This window comes from Sorex araneus, chromosome 2 (genome assembly GCF_027595985.1).
Source record: "Sorex araneus isolate mSorAra2 chromosome 2, mSorAra2.pri, whole genome shotgun sequence".
Taxonomy (NCBI): domain Eukaryota; kingdom Metazoa; phylum Chordata; class Mammalia; order Eulipotyphla; family Soricidae; genus Sorex; species Sorex araneus.
The window spans coordinates 198,229,398-198,248,243 of record NC_073303.1 but is presented as its reverse complement, the minus strand read 5'-3'; the positions used below and the strand labels follow the sequence as shown (position 1 = coordinate 198,248,243).

At 55.9% G+C, this 18,846-nt stretch overlaps 1 protein-coding gene across 1 annotated transcript in view; it reads left to right on the top strand.

Moving 5' to 3' along the window:
• Positions 1-7,895: 7,895 nt before the first annotated feature.
• The window catches only part of RCAN1 (regulator of calcineurin 1), an 81,598-nt gene continuing 70,647 nt past the window's right edge, over positions 7,896-18,846 (top strand). The window contains exon 1 of the mRNA XM_055126162.1: positions 7,896-8,204. Within this exon, the coding sequence (XP_054982137.1) occupies positions 7,959-8,204 (246 nt within the window). The 5' untranslated portion in view covers positions 7,896-7,958. The remainder of the gene's footprint in view (positions 8,205-18,846) is intronic.

The window sequence follows — 18,846 nt, the reverse complement described above, 5'->3', positions numbered from 1 at the left end:
CCCCTTCCGGTCTTACCCTGCCCCTCGTTCCCGTCTCCTCCTGTCTCTCCCACTCATCTCTCGGAGCTCCAACCCACCGCCGTGGTCTCTCCTCTAGTCTCTTCCCATCTCCCCGTGTGAGGCCCAAAGCGGGCTTCTCAGTCGCCATGACAAGCTGCAGCTAACATGAAGTCTCATTGAGACCTCAGTTTCTGCTTCCCCAAAGCAGGACTTGCAGTTTCTGGTAAACTCCCAGTCGAGTGATTCACCTAGGTAAGAACCTGGGCAGTTGGATCCGGCCAGACATGAGGGGTCACCGCACCCTTCTTGGAAATAAGCCTAAACCGTTACTGGTACCTGCTCTCTAATTGCTGGCCACTGTTGTAACAGGGCAATGCTAAAAATAGACCAGCATATAAACTGCTTCTTGACTGAACCCATATAAACCGCTTGTGAGCTGGAGTCGGGGTCCTTGTCAAGAGTCCACTGCGCTGGATGAGACTTGGACCCTAGCTCGAGCGAGTGCTGGCTCGGGCTAGTAGTAAAGTTCCTTTGCTTTTGCATTATCGTGTGTGGAACTCAGTTTCTCTACAATTGGGGATCTGAAACTTGGGCACAACACCCACATTGGGGGTAGCACCCACACACCTAGGTCCAGTAGCACAGTCAGCATATCAAAGCCCTTCCTGATTGCCTGCAGCCAGGGGATCAGACTCAAGGGCAAAATGCCACCGAGGGTTGCTTCTCCTCCCCTTAGTCCAATAACTTAATTAACATCTAAATTCTAGTTCTTAATTAATATTAGTCATTTTGTATGGACATAGCAAGAGATACATTAAGCTTGTAGGGTGGGTCTCCTGGGAGCATCTCGCTATAGATCTCAGACTACAGTGCTCAGGCCAGATTAATCTTTCCTAACCCTAGCAGGGTCCTAATCTAGTTGTTACTTTTTGGATCATGACAGAATTTGTCCATGACCATGCTCTTCACTTGTAGTTAAGTATTATGGGGCTTTGGCCTGGCCCATTTCGATGCCAGGGTAGCTCACAGCTTGCCCTGGGTCCATCCAGTCCCTCGTTGCGTGCTAGGAACTAAGGACAACCGACGCTTAAGTAGAGATAACAGATAACTGGGAATGAATATCATTTGGAGTCAATTAACTCCCAAGTTACAAAAGCATAGCATTAACTGTCTTCCTGTGTCTATACAAAAAGGACATTGCTCTGAATTAACTACGCAAAGGACTTAAGAAAAGCAATAATTACAAGTTAGAGCCTGAGTAGGAGATAAAAGTGATTGATGGGTTGGGGAAGCAGAGCACAAAGAAAGAGTTTACAAATAAACATAGAGGAATGGGAGCACTGTGGTGGGAGTAACCCAATAATCTAAGCTCCCTGTGGCAAGGCAGAAAGGACAAATCAATGTTAGCCTACACTTTGCCACCTGAAAGCTCTCCTGAACCCTTTTCTTTTGATTTTTGTGGCGCCTTTTTCTTTCCTCAGGCAGGATTGACTCAGGACCAGGGACTCAGTTCCACACCCCCTCTCTTGTCCCTTTCTTTGCCCCCCTCCCCAGGAATTCAGGGTGCGGAGTCTGGGGGTGGTACTGGAAATTCTAATTCTCTAATCATCCAGTTCTCCTACCAGCTGTTCCCCACCCTTAGATGCTCCCAGGTCGCTTCATAACGATGACAAAAGTCTCCTCCTGCACTCTCAACACCTGGGAAATTCCCAAACTTGGAAGCTGTGAGTCAGACACCAAGGGCAGAGAGCAAACACTATGAGGAACATATTCTGATCCTCTGAATGGCCCAACATATATATTTACTGTTGACTGCAACTTCTATAATTCACACGCAGCATCGGGACACATATTAATATGCTATGTGGAGTGGAGTCTTCTGATTATGGTCATTTTACGCCGTGTGTTATGACACTGCGTTCAGCGCGTTTGTCCACGTTGCTGCAATCAGCTGCATGTATTTACATGTAGCAGGGACACGCAGAGCCTGGGCACATACGGCCCTCACACACCCCTGCTCCCTCCTCCCTCCAGCTTTCCCAGAAGGGAAACAAGCCAGTCCCTGTTGCTCACAGGCACTGAACTCTCCGTGCTACATGCCTCAACCTCCCCTTCGGCAGACAAGGTGACTTTCCCTCTCAGCCAGGAGTGAGAAACACCCACGGGGGCTTTCACGGGCCCCACCCCACCCACCAGCACCTGCACTTGCTTCCTTCCCGCTGTGACAGTGAGTGGGTTCTAGTCTTTCACCCAGGGCGCGTGGGTCCACTCAGATCTCGGTGTCCCCCCCATCCTCTTGTGTCTGCACAGAGCCACACCCCCAACCTCACCCCATCACCAGACTTCCTCTGTGTCTCGGGTCATCCCCCCCACCCATAATCCTGGGGTTCCACTTCCTTTGTGTCCCTTCCCTCCTGCCACTCTGGTGGGAGCCTCGGTGCGATTTCCCTTATTTGGGTGAGTGGGGGATGGGGAACTGGGCCTCACCCACGAAGGGGTCTGAGGATATCCCCGACTCCTCCTATGCTCAGGAATGTCCCTTGCTGGTGCTCGGGGACTCCATGCACTGTGGGGACCCAATCAGTGTAAGCGCCAATCAGTGTAGCTATCTCTAGTCCCTCGAGGGGATTGTTCCAACTTGTTTTCCCTAACTCTTTTTTTTTTTATGTCAACTGGAATTTATTTCCCACCATTTTCCCCAAATTTCTCTAGCCAATGTCCCAAATTTCTCTAGTCAGTCCCAAACTGTGACACACCCAAGTCCATTCTGTGTCACTGCCTCAAGGGTGATGTCCTCTGGCAGCAACGGGTGAAAGGGAACCTTCCCTCCTCCCTGAGCACTTCCAGGACTCGTCTCCTGTTGGGAGACTCCCCAGGCCGCTGCTGACTGATCTGCTCTCTCTTCCTCACTCACCCCAAAGTGAATCCCAGCAGCCTCCGGCCACCGTACAGTTCCACCCAGAACTGCATCTCCCAAGTGGAAGCCTTCCTTCTCTCCCCCCAAAACTCCAGATTCGGGCCAGAGAGATAGAGCATAGGTAGGGAACTTGCCTTAAGTTTGGCCAACCCCAGTCCAATCCCTCGCTCCATATCTGACCCCAAGCACCACCAGGAGTGATCCCTGAGCACCAAGTCAGGAGTAAGTCCTAATACCATTGTCCAAACACATAAAACAAAAATGCAACTAAAAGAGAAACTCCAGATTCTTCTTGACAACCTCATCTTCAGGTCTCACCAGTCTTTGAACCTAACTCACAGCCCCAAATCAGTATCTGATGCATGGCCCCTTCTCCGATCTGCTCCTCTGAAAGTTGCCTTCATACAGGATACAGCTAGCTCCGCCCTACGGCCACACAGGTCCCCCAAACCGGGGGATTCATCTAAGTCCTTTTTTTCTTTAATTAAGGTGTGGTTGATACAGTTAAGGGCCTCTCCAAGACTGACACATGTTAATCCCTGTTACCTTATGGGCTAAAAGACCTTTTGAAGGTAGGAACAGGTGGGTGCAGTCTACAGTATATCTTCCTCTGTTCCAAAATCTCAGAGCAACTCCTCACCTGTGTTGGTTCTTTTTCCTTCTAGGTTTCTGAAGACCAGATGAGATCTGCTCTTGTGAGGTCTAATGGGAAGAGGGAGCTCCAGGTAGATTACGGGGCAGGAGGCAGGGAGAAATCGCACAATCCTATATTCTGTCGTGGGGAGGGAGGGGCAGTGGATAATTCCCCGAAGATGCATGAGGGACAGTACGTGTCTTCAGGAGGAATGAAAAGTTTGCCCCACATTGGGTTGATTTTGCCCAGGCAAAGGCCAGCAGTCACACTACAACTCCCCCACCCACTCACCCCTGCGCTGAGAGTAGTTCTTTTTCTCTGGTCCCCTGCCTACACAGAGGTCACTGAGTGTCCTATCAATTGCTAGTGGCAACAAAAGTCCCAAACATAGCGTCTGTTTTTCTTAAACGTGCAAGGCACAAACCAGCTGCCCATTGTGGTACAATTTCTTTCCTCATTAGGGCAAGAACCCCGAAGACCAAGGTGCAGATGTGCTAGTCTTATTGAGAGAGTCCATTATTCCATGGGGATGTTTGGAAGGCTCGGCCACCCCCCCACTCCTCTCTCTGTCTCTCCTCTCTCTGTCTCTGTCTCTCTGTCTCTGTCTCTCTCTGTCTCTCTGTCTCTGTCTCTGTCTGTCTGTCTGTCTCTCTCTCTCCATACCAACCACATGCCTGAGTGTCTGGGAACATGCCCTCGTGGGGGGTGGGGGTGGGAAGATATTCCTTAGGGTTGCAATCCTGCTCCTCCTACCTTACCTTCTGCCTTCAATCTCCCAACCTCTCTCCCTTCTCCTCCTCTCCCTCTGCTCTGTTTTCCCTCTCTTCCACTTTTTGCCACCATTTTTCTGCTTCTGCCCTGTTTTTCTGTCACTCCAGGTCAGAGGCAGTGCCAGCTGGGACTGGAGAGAGAGCACAGCAGTTAGGACACTTGCCTTGCACGCGGCAAAGCTGGGTTGGATCCCCGGCACCCGTCTAGTCCTTGGGGCCCCTTCCAAGAGCAATTCCTGAGTGCAGAGCCAGGAGTAACCTCTGAGCATCACCGGGTTGGGAGGGGGGCACCAGAACAACTATAGAGGCAGCACCAGTAGCAGGGGGTTTGGTTTCTTGGGGAAGACATCTCTACAACTACCCCACCCCTTCACCCCTACCCACAGTCAAGGTCATACAATCTCTTTGAGCCTCAGTGCTAAGATGCTTGTTAGCATAAAACTTGTTAGCACAAAACAAGTTAAATGTAATGATGATAGCACAGCGGGGAGGGTGTTTGCCTTACATGCTGCCGACCCGGGTTCGATTCCTCCGTCCCTCTTGGAGAGCCTGGCAAGCTACCGAGAGTATCTCACCCGCACGGCAGAGCCTGGCAAGCTCCCTGTAGCGTATTCGATATGCCAAACACAGTAACAACAAGTCTCACAATGGAGACGTTACTGGTGCCCACTCGAGCAAATCGATGAACGGGATGACAGTGCTACAAGTGCTACAGTGCTAAGATGCTGGAACACCCATACCTGTGGGTGAGGATTTTGTGATCGGGTCCCAGTTGCCCCCAATTGAAATTCCTGTTGTTGTTGGGATCCTAGTATGAAACCTGACCCTCTTTGGCTTGGCTGCCTGGGGAAAAGCAGAGTGACAGATAGGAGGCCGTTTAATGTCACCAAAGGCCCGGAGGGGCTTGGTCGGTGTCTGGGTGATGTGGAACTGCCTTCCAGAGGGGGTTTGAGAGAGACGGGCTCCTCTGCGCTGACCCCCGTGTCCGCCTGAGACTCAGCTTGCTCTTGCCTCTGTGGCTCGGGGGCTTTGGGCAACTTGCAGGTTCTATTTTGTTGGTGCATTCTTGCTTCGCCAGGGTCCTGCCAGCCACGCCCCTCTGCACTGCCAGGCTTGTGAGAGGCCTCGGGTGAGCCGGGATGGAAGGCGTGGAACTGCCCTGGGGTGATGACAACAGGGACCCTCCCAGCAACCGGCTGTCTGCCTGTTGTTTTTCCAAAACTGAGCCTCATCCCTTTGTCACCCTTTCCAGAATGTTGGCAGATTTTCCAGCGCACTTTCGACGCCTCGGTGCCACCTACTATAGAACCCTCGCTGCCCTAAGCACATCCTCGCTCCCTCTTTCAAAATAGCAGCTTTGTGAAGATGAATCTCATCTACTATAAAATCTCACCCTTTCAGGTAAATTCTGGGAATTTTTTTTTTAGTGTATCCATGGAGTTGTACAAATATCACCACAATCTAATTTTAGAACATTTTCTTCATCTGAAAAGGAAATGTAGCGTTTCATCCCTCCTCTTCCTCTCCTCTCTTGGCCTCTGGCACCCACTCATCTATCTACTTCCTGTCCACAGACTGCTTCTTCTGAACGTGTCATAGAAATGGAATCATAGCACAAATGACCATCTGTGACTGGCTTTGCAAACTTAGAATGACGTGTTTGAGGACTGTCCAGCAGGAATCAGAGCACTATCCCTTTTCTATTGTGTGTGTGTGTGTGTGTGTTTGTGTGTGTATGTGTACTCGTGATTTGGGGCCACAGCAGACTGGTGGAACCTGAGCCTCTTACATGCAAAAAGTACATCCCAACCCTCCCCCCCTGACTCATCTCCCTGGTCCTCGAGTTGAATATTGAATGACTCTATATCTGGTTTATTCATTCATTGAGTGAGTTGCATTATTATATTGCAACTTGATTATTATAGATTATGATGTAATGAACATTTTGAAAACTTCATTCAGCCACTGTAATTAAAAATGATATTTATTTAAAACATTTATAAAACTGTCAACGGTGACCTTTTGTCCTTATAGAGACCCACATGCAGATGTTCATTGCAACAATGGATGGCCAAAAGAACGGGGTCTAAAAACTAAGAGAACAGAGAACAGAGCTTAGCAGGGCAATGAGATGTGAGGAGTGGGGTGGGGACCTTAAGGGGGGTGTTCGCAGACAATGTAGAGAAACAAGCACTACAGCGGAGGGCCTGGCATTGGAACACTGTATGCAAAGAATCCTCCCACTGGCAGACTGCTGGGTCATCCTAGACTACTATGTGCTAGGACTGGAGCCATAGCTACAGCAGGTAGGGTGTTTTGTTTGCCCTGCACACGGCCAACCCGGGTTCGATTCCTCTGTCCCTCTCGGAGAGCCCGGCAAGCTACCAAGAATAACCCGCCTGCACGGCAGAGCCTGGCAAGCTCCCCGTGGCGTATTCGATATGCCAAAAACAGTAACTACAAGTCTCACAATGGAGAAGTTACTGGTGCCCGCTCGAGAAAATCGATGAACAACGGATGACAATGCTACAGTGCAGTGCAGTTCTATGTTTAACTTTTTGAAGAGCTGCTTGTCCAAAGTGACAGCACCCATTTACATATCACCAGCAGTGTAGCATGGTTCTAAGCTCTTCCTGGACCACAAAGCCCTTTGCTGTGCAGAAATTATATTGTGCAGGAACAAAGCATATAGGAGAACTTTTGCTTTTCTCTAGAACATCCCCCAAATCCAGGACCAACATTTTAAATCTTTTGTTATCCTACATGGTACATACTGGCAATTAAAAAAAAATTACTTCTGGGCTGGAAAGATAGTACAGCGGGTAAGGTGCCTGCCCTGCACGCATCCGGTCTGGGTTCGATCCCCAGCATCCCATATGGTCCTCCCAGCACCTCCAGGACCAATCCCTGAGTGTGGAGCCAGTAGTAAGCCCTGAGCATCTCGGGGTGTGACCCCAAAACCAAACCAAACCCCAAGACAAACAAAAAATGGCTTCTAATTATTAAAATGCTTGACAGTGATAGAATGACTAATAAACCGAAGCCCCAAAGTACGGTGTCATCATCTAATTCAATTATTTAAGACTCTCATCAGACACTGGAAACTCCTAACCACTTGTCAGTGAGCATGGCCCCACGGCGAGTACTGCATTTCGCTTACACCTCCCAGAGTTGACCCAACGCGCCTGAAATCGTCCCCTTAGGGGGAACCAGGGACGCGAGCGCCGCCGCCCCAGCTGTCAACCCGGCGCCATTCAGCTGGCACCAACTCTGGGAAAAGCAGAAGAGCCAAGGGAGGCCATTGCCCCTAACCAACATGGCCGTCCGGAGGCTTCACACTGTGGGCGGCAAAGTGCAGGTCACGTGAGCAGAGCGCCGTACCCTCACGGGTCAATCTCCCCAGGGTGGGCGGGTGCTAGAACCCCGTGGGCGCCGGCCTTAAAGGGCCCGCCGCGCACCCCTCCGGGAGCTCCGCCCCTTGTGGGGGCGGGTGGCGCGGTGGCCGCGTCCGCGGGAGCCGTGGTGACGGCGGCCGGCTGCGCCGCGAGCGCTAGGGGGTTAACTGCCGGCTCGGCGGCCCGGGAAGGAGAAGCGGGAGGGGCCGGCTGCGGCGATCGGGGCGCGCAGGGGCGCGGGGATGGAGGACGGCGTGGCCGGGCCCGGACGCGGGGCGGCGGCCCAGGCCGGCGGGGCGGCGAGAGCGCGGCCCGGGGGGACGCTGCGGCCCTTCGCGCCCTTCTCGGGGGCGGCGGCGGCCGACGAGGGCGGCGGCGACTGGAGCTTCATCGACTGCGAGATGGAGGAGGTGGACCTGCAGGACCTGCCCAGCGCCACCATCGCCTGCCACCTGGACCCGCGCGTGTTCGTGGACGGCCTGTGCCGGGTGAGGGGCGCGGGGGCCGTTGCTGGCGGTGGTGGTGGAGGGGGAGGGCGCCGAACGGAGGGTGGACACTTGTTGCCAGCGCGAGGGTCGCGGCGCCGGGGGTCCGAGGCAGCGCGTCCAGCCTGGGGCCGGCCGGCGGACTCGGAGATGGGCCAGGGACAGCCCCACCTTGGCCACCCGGGCGCGACCCCCTGGGCTGCAGGCTGGATGGGGAGGGGTGGAGCGCGCTCCGAGGGTCCTGCGTCCCCGGCACCTGCCGGGCGGTGCACGCACCCCGCCTAGGATGCAGGTGCAGGTTTGGGGTGCGCGGGGACGTGGTGAGGGGGCCGAGAGGGGTCCCCAAGGCTGGTAACCGCCTCCCTGCGGTGCCCCGGTCCCGGGTGAGTGTGTGTGCGTGCGTGTGTGCGTGTGTGTGTGTGTGTGTGTGTGTGTGTGTGTGTGTGTGTGTGTGTATGTGTGCGCGCGTGTGCGCGCGCATGGGGGCGTGTAGGGAGACGATCTGGGCAAGCAGGAGCGCCCGAGGTTGGAGCGGGGATGTTGGGAGGGGGTGTGGACCACCCGGCAGCGCGCAGCGTCCCCCGCAGCAGGAGGCGTGCGCCCGCGCCGCGCACCCCGCTCATTCATCTTTCGGGGAGGGGTCGCCGCGGCCCCGCCCGCGGGGAGGAAGGAGGCGGCAGACGCGGAGCGCCGGCGGCGTGACTCACGGTGCCTAAATAGGACGTCCTCGCGCTCTGGAGGCCCAATCTGCGCGGCTGGAAGGGAGCCAGGGTTGGGGTGAGCATCCGCGGTTGCTCATTCTCATCCTGCGGTTGGCCCGTCGCGGGCGAAGTGGTGTTGTTGGGGCGGGGCTGGTGCGGGCCGTCGGAGGGTGCGGGGTGTGGGGGGCGCTTGCGGCCCCGGAGGAACGACACCCGTGTCGCCCCGCGCTCCGTGCCGCGGCGGGGCAGGGCGCCTGGTTTTTAAGGTTTCTTTAGGTCCACGTGTTCTGGGATGCTGGGCAGGGTGGACAGGAAGGCAGGGGTGAGTGATGGGGAGTCCCGGGAGCGAGCGGGCATGGAGGAGAACTTAGTCCCAAGCAGGCAGGAGGAGGTTGGCACCGCCACGGAGCGCGGCAGCCCGAGGAAGCCGAATTTGGGGAGAAGCGCCGCTGGCTGCGTTTTCGGCCAGCTGTGCGCGCCGGGTGTCCCCGCGGGCGGCCCTGTGAGCGGACACGGGTAGGTGGGGCCGTGCCCCAGCGAAGTCTATGCGAATGGCCCTCCTGCTTTCCGAAAGCGTGGCCCACCGGGCTGCTGCGCGCTTGGATGCGCTCCGGGTGCGGGTGCGCTCTCCGCGGCGACCCAGGCCGCCTCCGGGCCCTCCCTACTCCGCTGGGCTCTGCTTCCACCAGCATCGCCAGTTGCTTTGCTTGGGTCGCGTGGAATCATGCTAACTGCGGGGGCAGGTGAGCAGATGCTGAGTTTGATGCTCTTCCCACCCAGCGTGGGGGGAAGAGACCTTCTAGAAGTTGCTCGTGTGTGCCATTTTGCCGGCTCAGTGCTCAGTGTTCCCTCAGCAGCTGCCAACGTTCCCAAGACACCACCAGGCACCATTCTAGACTCTGAGCGTTCAGCGGTGAAGAAGGCAAAGAGCTTGCTGGCAACGCCTTTCACCCTTTCACGGCGGACCCGGGTGTGGGTGAGCTAGGGAAGAGCAAAGGTTTCCACGGGCTGAGCCGGGCTGGGCCGGCAGAGACATTCTGCTTTTATTTATTTATTTTTTTGCTTTTTTTGGGGGGTCAGACCCGGCGTGCACAGGGGTTACTCCTGGCTCTGCACTCAGGAATTACTCCTGGCGGTGCTCGGGGGGCCATATGGGATGCTGGGGATCGAACCTGGGTCGGCCGCGTGCAAGGCAAACGCCCTACCCGCTATGCTATCACTCCAGCCCCGACATTCTGCTTTTAGAGGAGTAGGCCAGGGCGGGTCCCACCAGCAGATGCTCTGAGCCGGGACTCTGGATCAGGTTTTCATCAGCCCTTCACCATTTGTATCCTGTGGTGCCCCTTGAATGTTTACTGTGTTCCAGGCTGTTTGAGGCCCAGGGACAGAGTAAAGGGGACAGTGTTGGGATGGGAGCAGAGTTGAGGGTGGAGGAAGGGAGGAGAGAGAGAGAGAGAGAGAGAGAGAGAGAGAGAGAGAGAGAGAGAGAGAGAGAGAGAGAGAGAGAGAGAGAGAGAGAGAGAGAAAGAGAGAGAGAGGTGAATGGAGAAGGAAAGCAAAGAGAACAGAATAATGGGTCAAAATTAATGGGGTCTGGGGCTAGAGCGAGGTAGGGCATTTGCCTTACACGTGACCAACCCCGGTTCGATTCCCAGCACCCCATATGGCCCCCCAAGCACCGCCAGGCGTGATTCCCGAGTGCATGAGCCAGGAGTAACCCCTGTGCAACGCTGGGTGTGATCAGAAAAGAAAGAAAAAAAAAAGATTAATGGTTCTGGGGCCCAGTGCTGGGCTGATCACCTCTCTTTGGGGACACGGGAGGTTCCAGAGGTTTGGGTGGAGCACTGGCGAGTGAGGCAGGACGAGGGAGTCAGGGAGAAGGTGGGACGGAGTGAAGGAAGGCGCTGTGGGTGGAAGCCGGCAGAGGAGACCTGCGCACCTGGGTTATTGCCCTGAGATGCGCGGGGCGACCAACGTGTCCCTGTCCCCCTCCTCTGATCTCGATGATGGGACCCAGCTGGCGGCCAGGAGCTGCACCCACCCAGCATTGGGACCAGCCCGCCGGGACCCAGGAGGACGGGGGAGTGGACAGAGCGTGGCCAGGGGACAGAGTGCAGCGGGAGGAAGATGTGCATGGAGGGGGTCAGTGGCCTGGGGTCAGCTGTGCTGGTCAGAAGGAGTCCCTGTGGATTGGGGGCTGTGGGCACCCAGGCCCAGAGAGTGGCGGACACAGCTTCCAAGGCAGAGGGCAGGAGGGGCAGTGGGGCGCTGAGGTGGCTGGACTCCAGGCTTGGTTCCAGGGCTTTGGAGAGCCCAGGAGGGATTTGTGTTGATTCCAGTTGCGAAGCGGAGTGGAGAAAGGTCTCCGGGGAAAGAAGGGGGGCGGTGGGCAAGAGGCCACGCAAGGGGTGGCTTAGGAGTCCCCGGGGAAAGGGATGGGGACAGTGCGGGGAGCAGGGCGGGGTAGGGCCTGGAGTCTGGCCGATGGGGCCTCTTGGATGTCAGACCACCGCAGCCCGAGGTCGGACAGCTTCAGAAGGCCGCCTGTGGGCAGGGCTGCGGTGAGGGAGCTCGAGTCTGGCACCTTGTCATCCTCAGACTTGCTGTCTCGCTGCTCCGGACGGGGCCTGGGGTCTGCGATGGGGGGGTGGGGGGTGGGACCGGCTGGAGGCTGCTCCCGTGGGCTGCACAGCTTTTGCTGTGTCCTCACACGATGGAAGGAAGGCGGCAACTATTTTTAAACAATTATTCATTCATTTGTTGTTTGTTTGGAGGTCACACCCGGCGGTGCTCAGGGCTCACTCCTGGCTCTGCACTCAGGGCTCAGGGCACCATATGGGATGCCGGGGATGGAACCCGGGTCAGCTGCATGCGACTCAAGAGCACTATGCGCTGTGCTATCTCTCCAGCCCCAACATGGCCTTTGATGGGGTAGATCTCTTTTTGAAGGACACTAATGCCATTCCTGAGGGCTCAGTCCCCGTGACCTGTTCACCCCCCCAGAAGCCCTCCTCACACCCCCCAACACCGGAGAGGGGTTCAGGGTTCAATGTTCATGTTGACTCTTCCTTGTATGTTCATCGTTATGTTCCTTTTACTCTCTCATTGTGAATCATTGACCGGAACTACCAATGAACTTGGGAGTTCCGCGTTGGGAGCTGCTTCCTACCCATGACTGTGGGTCCTGACGTGTAAGATTTCTCTGGATCCAAACCATCATCAGTATGGTCAGTCTCAGGAATGGACGACTAAGTGTTTATCTGGGAGGAGGGGGAAGAATAAGTTGTATGATCATTGAAGTCCCATTGGTTAGAGAGATTCACAGATTCATACCATCACAAATGGATGAAAACATTCACTGATAAGATGGATAAGAGGATAAGATAATTTTGGTGCCAGAGCGCTAGTACAGTGGGTTGGATGCTTGCCTTGCACGCGGCTGACCCGGATTTGATTCCTGGAGCCCCATATGGTCCCCCGAACTCTGCCAGGAGTGATCCCTGAGTACAGAGCTAGGTTAAGTCCTGAGTGCCACCAGGTGCCCCCAAAACTAAACAAACAAACAAAAAATCCCAAAGAAAATCGAAAAAGATGATTTCCTGTTGTCCACATACTCGATCGGCAGATCCCTCTCTCTGTGGGAGCCGTTTTCGTTTGTTCTGAGGGAGCAGAGTAGTGCTCGGAGCCAGTAATTACATGTGCTGGGAAGTGCTGGCAGTGGTTAGCTGAGAATAAAAGTTTATTCAGACATCACCAAGCTAACCAGAAATTTAAGAACTCTCAAATAATATTGTTGGTTTCCAGGCAGAACGTATAGTTCCATATAGTAATGGAAACGAATTACTAGGTTGTTCTTCTTTTTTTTTCCTTTCCTATTGCCTAAATGTCTGTTTGACTCAGAGCTTTACCCAAAGGCTCCGTTGGAAAATGCTAATCATAGGGGGGGAAAAAAAAGGTGATCTTTTTTAGGGCCTAAGTTCACCTCTCTTAAAACTATTGCCACCACCTGGGCTGGAGCAAAAGCACAGCGGGTAGGGCGTCTGCCTTGCACATGCCCGACCCGGGTTCGATTCCCAGCATCCCATATGATCCCCCGAGTACTCCCAGGAGTAATTCCTGAGTGGAGAGCCAGGAGGAACCCCTGAGCATCGCCAGGTGGGACCCAAAAAGCCAAAAACAAAAAGAAATTGCCACCTTTCTTAAAATAATTACTACTCTGACACGCTTGTCAGTACACAGGATGTTCTGATAGGCGTGTCCTTAGATTCTCTGGATCGGTGAAGACCCTGGGCAGTTAGAATTTCAGGGTGCCCCCCAAGCCCTGGCCTCCCCAAACCTGGGGACTTTCCCCCTGAGCCTCACAGGGAGTGGGTTTGGACCGTTGTCCAAGAGAGAGGGGGTTTCGCCTACTCAGGAGGGCTGTGGTACCCGCAGAGGCGACTGAGTGGCTGATGAGGGGCTCCCGTCCATCCAGGGGCCTGGGTTTCCTTGAGTCTAAGACGGGAGCCAGACTGGAGGGACCGCAGAGCCAGCTGGCATGTGGTCAACCCGGGCACAATCCCAGCACCACTGACATTCCTGAGAGGGCCGCTAGGAGTGATCCCTGAGCACAGAACCAGGAGTCAGGCACACGCTCCCCCACCACCCGAACATGCAAAATGGTTAAAAAAAAAAAAACAACCGAATGAATAACCCTGGAGTCAAACCCTTGCCTGCGAGTCTCGCTCCGAGTGGGTTTGACCTGGCAGCCGGGGAGCGTTGGGGAGAGTCAGAGCGTCTCCTGGAACAGGAGTTTCTACCCCTGGGCCTTGGCACACCCAGCCCGGGCAGCTGCTTCCTGTCCAGCCCACCCTCTCTCCTCTCAGACCTGTCTCCCCCGAACTTGGCTTTGGATCTGCAGGGAGTCACTCGGGCTTTCCTGTGGACCAAAAGCCCACGCGGCTCTTCCCTCGGGAGCCCAGCAGGACGGAGCCACGCCAGGACCCGGCGGAGCGCCCGGTGCACACGGCCTCCATCTGTCTCAGCATCTTGGGGTCTCACTGCACGTGGGGATGCAGGTGCTGGCCTGGCGCCGAGAAGGATGCCATGGCCTTTCCTCCCAGCTCCCGCGCCTCCGCTGCTGCCGCGTGCATTTTCCCCGCGCCTGTACTGGGCTCTCCCCGCCTGGAAAAATGGGGAGGTTGGTGGGTGCCCAGGGCCCTCGGACCTCACCAGGCCCGTGAAAGGCCGGTCCCCAGGAGTTTGTGTGTGGACTTCTGCTGCCCTGCCATCCGCGGGCGCAGACGAGGTGGTCTCAGCCAACAAGCAGTTAGGATCTGGGGGGGGTTGGTGGGGGTTAGGGGGTGTGTGTGCACGTGTGTGAGTGCACACGTGCATGCATGGTATGTGCATTATCTGCATGCACGTGTGCATGTGTGTATGTGCACCTGTGCATGTGTGTTTGCATGTGTGTGCATATATGTATGTGTGTACACGTGTGTCCATGTGTGATGTGTGTGCACCTGTGCATGTGCATGATTGCATGCGTGTGTATACCTGTGGGCATGCATGTGCGTGTGTGTATGTGTGTGTGTGTGTGTGTGTGTGTGTGTGTGTGTGTGTGTGTGTAGCAGCTCAGGGACGGCTTCACCGGTGGCCTGTATGGCTGGCTGCTGTGAAGCTGGGCTCTGCTGACCAGCGCCTCCTCCGGGGAGCCCTCAGGAGTGGGCTGGGGGCCAGCTGCTCCCAGCGGAGCGCCTCACTTCCTCTGGGCTCTCTCGGCTGGAGGCCTCGCTCTGCTCGCCCTGGTCCCGTTCTCCACACACAGAACCTGGCAGCTGGCGTCCAGTGGGGCCAGCTGGCGAGGGCACAGGGCGGGCACCGATGGTATCCGTGAGCGCCTTCCCCCAGCTCCCCACCCCGGCTCCGCTCCACGGGCCTCTGTGCCCTGCAGGGGAGCCCGTGCAGGGGCTTCCCGAGAGCTGCTGCCAGGGTGTGCCGCGGCCCCCAGAGACGCCGCACTTCACTTTGCGTTTACAAACTCTTCTGGTTTTGTTTTCTATTTTTTTTTTTTTTTTGCTTTTTTGGGCCATACCCAGCAATGCACAGGGGTTACTCCTGGCTCTGCACTCAGGAATCACCCCAGGCGGTGCCCAGGGGACCATATGGGATGCTGGGAATTGAACCCGGGTCGGCCGTGTGCAAGGCAAATGCCCTACCCACTGTGCTATTGCTCCAGCCCCTGTTTTCTATTTTTAAAAAACGATTTTAAAGCATTTATTTAAATGCCTTGGTTTACAAGACTGTCGGTGATGTAGCTGTTCCGGGCACTCAGCGTTCTAGCCCCACCCCCACCACCCCTGTGGCCTTCCCGCCACCCTTGTCCCGTTTCCCACCCACGCCCAGGCCTGTTCCCTTAGCAGGTACAAAATAATTTCACTTCCTATTGCTTGTTACAACAAAATGGTAAATGAGATTATAAAAAAAAAAAATAGCGCAGCAAAAAAAAAAAAGCGTTGTCCCATCTCGGATGGTGTTTATCACAGAGTCCTTGCCTGAGGGTCCTCTGAGCCGCTTGTTGCTAGTTGAGCCTTCTGTGTTGTTGTTTTCGCTTGTTGAGTTTAATGAACATCTGTGCTACTTTCCCGTCTAGTTGGCCGTGCTCCACGGGGCTGTCAGAACTGTGGCATTTGGGGGTGTCATGTGGCTGCATATGTGGCCGCACTCTTCAGGAGCTGTAGAACTGGGACGGTTCTTTGCCGTGGCCTCTCTTGAGATTAGCTGTCAGGCTGTAAAACTGGGGGGCTTATATGCTGGAGGCTGTGGGGCGTGGGATGATTTTTTATGTGGGGTGTTTATATGCCAGAGGCTGTGGGGTGTGGCATGTGTGAGATCTCTGTCTCTGCTCCTCTCTTACTCCTGGTGGGCCTTGAGGATCATATGTGGTGTTGGGGATGGAATTCTGACCGCTGTGGGCAAGGCAAGTGCCCGCCCTGCTGGATTAGCGTCTCTCCAGGCCACTGGCACTTCACATTCATTTATTTATTCACCCAGCAAATGTTTATTAAGCGCCGCTGTGCTCTGAGCACAGTGCTGGTTCCAGGACCTGCCCCGGGGCCCCAGGAGAACCAACTGGCCTCCCCAAGAGGACAGTGTCCCTGCCATCCCCCGGGTGACTTGGTTAGGGCCGCAGTCCTTGTGAATGGCTGGTCCTGTCCCTCCCTTTTGGAGCTCATGGGTGGGCCAGGGGAGTCTGTGTTTATTTCCAGGTTGTATTAAATGTATTTTATAAAATAGCCAAAGAGCTTCGTGGATCTGATGCCAGAGGGCAGTGGTCACTCTGGACCAGGACTCGGTGCCAGAGGAGGTAAAGTGACATGCATGGTACCCAGCCGGCAGCGGTAGGGTAAACCACGGTGCCTCAAAGAGGCAGGCTGCGGGGCTGGAACAACAGCACAGTGGGTAGGGCGTTTGCTTTGGACGCGGCCGACCCGGGTTCCAATCCCAGCATCCCATATGGTCTCCTGAGCACTGCCAGGAGTAATTCCTGAGTGCAGAGCCAGGAGTAACCCCTGAGTATCGCCGGGTGTGACCCAAAAACAAAAACAGAAACAAAACAGTCAAAAAAGGCAGGCTGGGAGGCAAGAGGGAAGCCCGAGACACTGGTGAGGGGATTGGGTGTGAAACACTGTTGGCCTACAACTCAATCATGAATAACTTTGTAACTATAATTTGGGGGAGATGCAGTTAAAGATGATTTTATTTTTAAGGAGCTCCCTCAGCAGGGTGAGCCGGAGGAGAGGGTCTTCTGTGAGACCATTCTGGCTCCGGAATCTTCCCTGAGAGGGACACGTCCCGCTCTCCGAGGGCCAGTGCCCGCAGGGCTTCCTGGGAGAGGAGGCACGGCCTCTCCCTGTCAGGTTTGGGTGACACTAGGGAAGTGGGGCTCCCGAGGTCACAGGAACTCCTGCTTACATTATCATTATCAATAGCATGGTTCTTTAACCATTTGTGTGCCGCGTCCCTTGTCGGCCTCTCATTTAGTTCTTCCTTCCCCCGTGCTCAGCCGTCTCGGGGAGAGCCCGCGCCTGCCCCTTCTGCAGACAGGCAGACTCTTGGAGGGTCCCCGGGAGGACCCCACGGGACCCCAGCTGCCAGGGCGTGTCGGGGCCCAGCCTCTTCCCTCCCCGAGGGGGCCTGATTAGGCCCCCCCTTCTCAGCGGCCCTGCCCAGCCCACGGACCTTTGTCCCCCTCCCCCTCCCCGTTCCGTTTCTGTGAAAAGGCATGTCACCTCCCCTGCCCCGGCTCAGCGAGCCAGTGTGCAGGTGACAAGGATGCCACGCAGGGACATGCATGCATGAGGGCCGGGAGATGCATGAGGGCCGGGAGATGCATGAGGTCCGGCAAACTGGAAGGAAGGAGCGGCACCTGTGGTCCCCGAGACACCAGCGCTCAGCCACCAGGGGGCGACTCCTCCCTGTCTGCAGAGAGAGAAGGAGGGAGAGAGGGAGGGAGAGAGAGAGAAGAGGAAGGGAGGGAAGGAGGAGGGAGTGGAGAGTGAGAGGAAGGGAGGGAGAAGAAGAGGGAAGGAGAGGGAGAGAGGAGAGAGAGAAGAGAGAGGGGAGAGACAGAAAGAGAGGAGAGAGAGAGGAGACAGAAGAGAGAGAGAGGAGAGAGAAGAGAGAGGGAGAGACAGAAAGAGAGGAGAGAGAGAGGAGACAGAAGAGAGAGAGAGGAGAGAGGAGAGAGAGAGAAAGAGGAGAGCGAGAGGAGACAGGAGAGAGAGAGGCACCTGGTGTCTGGTTTAGAGTTTGCTCAGGCCTCAAAGACCCAAGAAGCCTCTGTTATTCCTTCGGGAGAGGCCACAGCCCCGTGCGGCCGAGAAGCACCCAAGAAGCACCCCCGGAGACAGTCCAGGGCTGGAACCTGGATCGTGGAGCCACTTGCTCCTTACTTCTGCCTTGGGTGGGGTCACTGTGTTGGCCCCAGCAACGCCCACCCCCCACCCCCAGTTGGGAGGCGTCCCTGCCCTTCCCTGACGGATGCTATAACTGAGAGGTCCCGGAGGGCATCTCCTGGGCAGCCCCGGAGCTGACGCGCAGGCCCTGTGCCAGAGGCCGTGTGGCCAGCCTGCGTGCTGGAGGGTCCCTTCTCGGCCCGGGTCCTTCCTGACAGAGGAGTGACAGTGATCTCTGGGGCCACCCGTGTGGGTTTCAGCCCCTCTGGCACGACCCCCCGGGCCTGGTTCTCAGCTGTAGGTCTCGGGACACGGGCGTGTACCCCCGGCCAGCACAGCTCCCTTGATGCCCCTTACAGGGGACCGTTCTCGGGGCTCCCCACTTACAGTCCCGAGCATCCCGAGACCCCCGCAGATGCCTGGGAATGGAGGCGCTCAGGGACCCATGTGTGGCGCCAGGGATCGAACCCTTGTCAGCTGCGAGCAAGACAAGTGCCCCACAGACTGAGCTCTTTGGGCCCCCTCTGATTTTTTTTTTCCCCATTTCCATTTCTTTTCCTCTTTTTTGTTTTTGTTTTGGGGTCACCCCCAGTGATGCTCAGAGTTTACTCCTGACTGCACTCAGGAATCACTCCTGGTGGCGCTGGGGGGGGGGGCATATATGGGATGCTGGGGATCGAACCCTGGTTGGCCGCGTGCAAGGCAAACTCGGGCCCCTCCTTTTCCTCCCTGACTTTCCTTTAATCCAGGCCCAGGGCCCCACTGGCAGCTCTCCTGCGTGCGGGTCTTCCTGAAGCTGCCTGTTACCTTATTTCTCTGTGTGTGTGTGTGTGTGTGTGTGTGTGTGTGTGTGTGTGTGTGTGTGTACTTGCATGAGGATCCTTCTCGTGGACTGACACCTCCTCCACCTGTAGCTGTGTTGTGAAAAGTGGCAGGGCGCTGGCTGTGTGACCCTGGGCGAGTAGCTTCCCTTCTCTGGGCTCAGGTCTTCCCGTTTGCAAAAGAGGG